The 4923-nt window shown below is 44.2% G+C and overlaps 1 protein-coding gene across 2 annotated transcripts; it reads left to right on the top strand.

The window, feature by feature from the left end:
• Positions 1 to 312: 312 nt before the first annotated feature.
• TMSB15A (thymosin beta 15A) lies at positions 313 to 3328 on the top strand. 2 transcript variants are annotated; one of them, XM_064574849.1, is made up of 4 exons: positions 315 to 427; positions 1156 to 1274; positions 1818 to 1934; positions 2908 to 3328. In XM_064574849.1, exons 3-4 carry the CDS (start codon positions 1835 to 1837, stop codon positions 2943 to 2945), a joined length of 138 nt encoding a protein of 45 aa, XP_064430919.1. In that variant the 5' UTR covers positions 315 to 427; positions 1156 to 1274; positions 1818 to 1834; the 3' UTR covers positions 2946 to 3328. The 2 variants fall into 2 exon arrangements, with proteins under 2 accessions (XP_064430918.1, XP_064430919.1); XM_064574848.1 differs by lacking the exon at positions 1156 to 1274 and having other exon boundaries at positions 313 to 427.
• The last annotated feature ends 1595 nt before the right edge of the window (positions 3329 to 4923 follow it).

Here is a 4923-nt window from a genome sequence, read left to right as displayed (position 1 = left end):
CAACTATCTTGGAGGAGTGAGTAAACTTGGGAAGGAGGGAAGTGGATCCTCAGCACGAAAACAGTGGGAGAAACCGGGGAGGCAGGCAGGCGATCCCTCGGAGAATCAGAGAGGGCTTGGACAGGGTCTGGGGAGGCGGCTCCGGTATGAAGTCATCAAGACACTTGCAGGGCAGAGGTCCTGAGTAGAGGGGAGACAGCGGGCTCAAGCCTACAAGACGAAAGCGGGAGGGGGGAGGGGCGAAGAGGCGGGCCTGGGATTCCCTCATCCAATCAGAGATGGCTAGGGGGGTCTGGGGCGGGGCCTGGGGGCGGAGACTGCTCCGCGACTACAACTGCAGGGTTCCGCGCGGGAAGGCTAACGTCGTCCTGTGTGTGGAGCGGCGTCGGTCCAGCCGTCGGCCTTTCACCCGTCTTCAGGCCATCAGGTGAGGACCTGCGGTCCCGGCGGAACCAGAAGACTATGGGGACAGGAGGGCGCAGCGGCTGCGGGGCGGAGGGGGCCGGCCTCTCGGGAACCGGTGGGGCCGGGTCGGGACTGGCGTTTTGTAACTGCGCCTCCTAGAGAGTCCGCGCCTTTGTCTTCTGCGGCGCCGCCTTCTGCGCGTTGCCGGGTCCTCCCCGGGTGGGTCCTTGGGAGGCCCGAGGGGGCGGCCCCTCAGAGCGGCCGGTCCGCTGTGACTGCAAGCCCGAGGCTGAGAGGACCAGGACTTTCGGTGCTGCCCGGAATGGGCCCTCTGGGGCAGGCCCTTCGCGTCCCCCCTTTGTGGCCAAAAGGTGGGCTGCGCGCCCGACAAAGATGATGAAGGTTATTTTAAAATGTAAGCAAACCGCTCCTGACAAACAGACCCACGCGCCCAGCCTTTTATGATCTGTTAGTCCCTGTTTCCCTACCTTGGAGATTGGCATCTGATCCCTCGTCAGAGGAGGGTCTTAGGGTGACCTCGACGGGAGGGAGGCACACTCGGGACTTCTGGCTGCTTGGGGGCCTCTCCATTCTACTCTGGGCACTAGACCTGTCTTACCCCTACCAGGGTGGGACCAGGCACGAGCTGGACAGCTCTGTTTTCCGGTCTCTGGGGTCTTCTGTTGTCTCTGCTCCGATAAATCCAGAATGGTCACAGGGCACCCCATCTCCTAACCTCTCCTTTTGCAGAGAAAACATGATGAAATAAAAATCAGCTCTATTTGGTCTATCCCATTCTGCTGAAGTCCTTGGTCTGATCCTAATTAGCTGTGTCTTAGAGCATTTACAAACCGGTGTCATAAGGACATGTAAGTAGTTATGACTGGATTAAATCCCCTCCCTCTCTTACTGTGGCTCCTGAATCTGTCTTTGGGCAGGTAAAATGGAAAGAAACTAGTACAACTTATGCCACCCTTTTTTGTGTGCTGCTTCCTACTCCCCAGGAAAAATGCCCCAAATTAATTGAATGCAATGTGAATTTGCTCAAATAAATGCTATCTCTTGTGACAAATCATTAGCTGGCTAAATCTATCTCTATCTTTTCTTGTGCTTCTGTCAACTCCATTTGACCTCAGCTATGATTGTAAAAGAGTCAGACATATTGACTGGATTTTAGAGCATCTTGATTTCTAGTGCATCCTGATTCGGGCTTTTCCTGCCTATCAGAAATGGGGCAGTGATGTGTAATTCAAAGTATTCTAATAAAAACATGACTTTTCAAAGATGTGTGCTGTTTTCTTGTTGAAAATCAGCAGGTAAAATATGCATTGATATTAAATATGAGAAATTTTGGCTGTGATACCTTAGTATGACCATAGTTCTGCCGATTTTAAGTTAAGCTTTTTTTTCAGTCTTTCTTTTAGTCAAGATGAGTGAGAAGCCAGACTTGTCTGAAGTGGAGAAGTTTGACAGGTCAAAACTGAAGAAAACCGATACTGAAGAAAAAAATACTCTCCCTTCACAGGAAAGTAAGTCATGGGGCTGGGGGTTTCTAGTGGAGAAAAACAATGGTGAAATTTATAGGCTCAGTAAATAAACTCTTCTAGTAAATTTTGCCACTAACTAAGCAATAATTACAGTACTATTGTATTTAATGCAACAGTTAAAAATATCAAATAGTTGTTTTCTTACTTGAGTTATATAAGTGGTTCTCACGTGGCAGACCCAAGAAGTAATGGGAGAATAAAAACTGGTTTCTTGTTGGAAGATTACTAAAAATCTCATTATAACCAATCTTGGAATATTAGACTTAGCACTAGAAATATCTTAGTTTTGTCCACTTTATGGTTACTAGGCATTTTCTGCATCTAGCAATTTGGGTCCATGATTTCATTCCTAAAGAACCACACAAGCTGCAGTGTTGCCTTTCTCTACCTGATGACAAGATAAAGCAGAGAAAAAGTTTAGATCTTGGGGCACCTAAGGTTCCCAGGCTCCAAAGGATCAGATTTGCCCTTGGGAGTTATAGCCTGATAGAAAAACTCCAAGCATATTCACAAACCTGAGGGGCACTTTTTATCATGTCAGTGTTATTTGAGTTCCACAGTTAGTCAGAATTATCTGAAAGGGTATAACTTCCTAATTATATAGTGATAGATAAATCTGAGGAAAATGCTTCACTTCCTCTTCAGTCTCAGAATAACCTATGGAAAAAACGGCAACAGCATGAATCTGCTTCTCAAATAAAAAAACAACACGCAGTTGACGTAGGTTCTCATAAATGTTCAGGTGGTTAACATGCATGCACATGCAACACACACACACACACACACACACACACAACACTTGACTGGGGATTTGTGGTTAGTGCCTTAGCCTTCTAAATTTAAAGCCGATATGACAGGCTTCAATAACTTGGCAAAGAACTCTTGGAAGAAAACTGAACTTAATCCTAGGAATATACCTCCTTAATGATTTTTTTGTGTTTGTTTTTCCCCCCAGCTATCCAACAAGAGAAAGAGTGTGCTCAAACATCGTAAAATGGGGATCTCCTCCCAACAGCAAATTTCAACATTGCTTAAGTGTCTTAGTTTGGGGTTTGTTTTTTATAAACCTATGTGTTTGTAGAGATTTTAGGCATCTTCTGATTTCTTCCCACCTGTATTCCCAGCCAGTGGTCCCTTTTTAAAATTTTCCATTGATACATACATTCCATCTGGCAGGTGCTGTTAATAATATTACCACTGATGACCTTTGTTTGTGTAGTCTTTGCATCCCCAAAAGTTAAGCCACTTTTAACTTTCTACAGTGGATGTATCTGTTGTTCCACAATATTCATGAAGTGGCATGCATTTGCAACTTCTCAGTTTATTTTCATTTCTAATGTAGTGATAAAATAATAAATACAGTCATTGTGTTGAGACTCTGGTGGTCCATTCTTGGTGGTCTTCTAAGGAATGAAAGTACAACAAAGGTACTCTTTTTAGCCAAACAAAATGGTTTAAGGAAAGCCACTTTAGGAGATTAGTCACAGGGAAAAGGCTCTCCTTTGTCCAGATCCAATGGATTCTGACTTGGGAATGCTAGGTGCTTTTCCATAGAGTTGGAATCATGGCTCTCCCATGAGAACCTTGGGAGAGGAGGTAACATGGACTAGCCTCCTTATCTTGGAAGTGAGAAAATGAAAATACAGGGTCTGAAGTGATCTAAGGCAAATAAGGGCTGGGATATTTAAACTGGGCTCTCTTGCTTTCTGGTATGTGCTTTTCCACTTAATAGGAGGAGACACCTGACACTGGGGTTGGATGGGAGAAAGGGGAAGGAGGCACGTGCTAGCACACATTGTGCTAAGCACATCACATCTATTGAACATAAATTCAGATATCTAATACCTGCTAATGACTTGCAACACTGAATCTCTGGTCTCATTCTTGTCTGGAATAGAATTCACTGTCTTAGGAACCAATTACTTTTGGTGTTCATGGTGAGCACAAGGAATACATATAAATGAGAGTGTTCCATTCCCTGTCCTTAAGCAATACTTTTATGAACTTTCAAATTGTAAAAATCAATCCCTATCATCCCATCAATAAGAATTGTTAGCATTTGGGTGTATAACCATCCAGGCTGTAGTCTATTAATACCTATATCTTTTCCTACAAAAAATATTATGCTGTTCATACTTATTTGAAACCTCAAGTATTACATTACCACCCCTTTCTGATGGATTGCATATTTAAATAACCACAGGAAGTGGAACTGTTTTCTTTGCTAGAGCATAAACTTCCATAAGCAAAAGAATAGGTGGAACAACTCTGATCAAATGTCAGTGAGGTAACACAACCACAGGGCTTAGTGTAGCCGGAGGATTTGAGACTTGGAAGTAACCATGTTGATCACCAATGCCTTACCTCTTGCCTGAAACAACTGTCCAGTAGACTTAGCCCCTTGCAGTGACCTGCTGATTGTACTGTGCCCAAATCTGCCTTCCTGTAACTTCTATCCAATAGTCCTAGGACTGCATACTGGAGACTCACACAGCATAGTTAACACCTGCCCCAGTATTTGAAGTCAGCTGTTGTGTGCCTGTTCCTGTGCCTCTGTCTTTTCCTCACAACAGTTCTCAGATCCTTTGGACCTAAGTTACATGTATGGGGAATCATACTGGTTGATGATGTGCTTAAATTTGCTCATTATCAGATCTCTTTGGATCCTGATTCTGTCACCCAACACATTTGCTCTCTTTTCAGTATTGCCACTTGCAAATTTGAGAAAGCTGTTGTAAATCCGTGATAGATTCAGCAACTTCTGCATTTGTGCACCAATCCAGCACAAGATTAGGCCCATTTCAAAAAGTCTAAAGGAAAGCATGAATATTGTCAGGTGAGCTGGGGTAGACAATAAATTCCATTGTTCAGTTTCATCTGGTAACCATTCTTTACATTAACGTACTGATTCCACTCTGGCCAGTATAAGTACTAAACTGAGTGGGAGCAGATGAAAAATACATGGCAAGAG

This window comes from Mirounga angustirostris, unplaced genomic scaffold, assembly GCF_029215605.1.
Source record: "Mirounga angustirostris isolate CCGP_5_RB_7025 unplaced genomic scaffold, mMirAng1.0.hap1 SCAF_11, whole genome shotgun sequence".
Lineage (NCBI taxonomy): Eukaryota > Metazoa > Chordata > Mammalia > Carnivora > Phocidae > Mirounga > Mirounga angustirostris.
The sequence above is the reverse complement of the archived record's forward strand: the minus strand, read 5'-3'. Positions and strand labels throughout refer to the sequence as shown.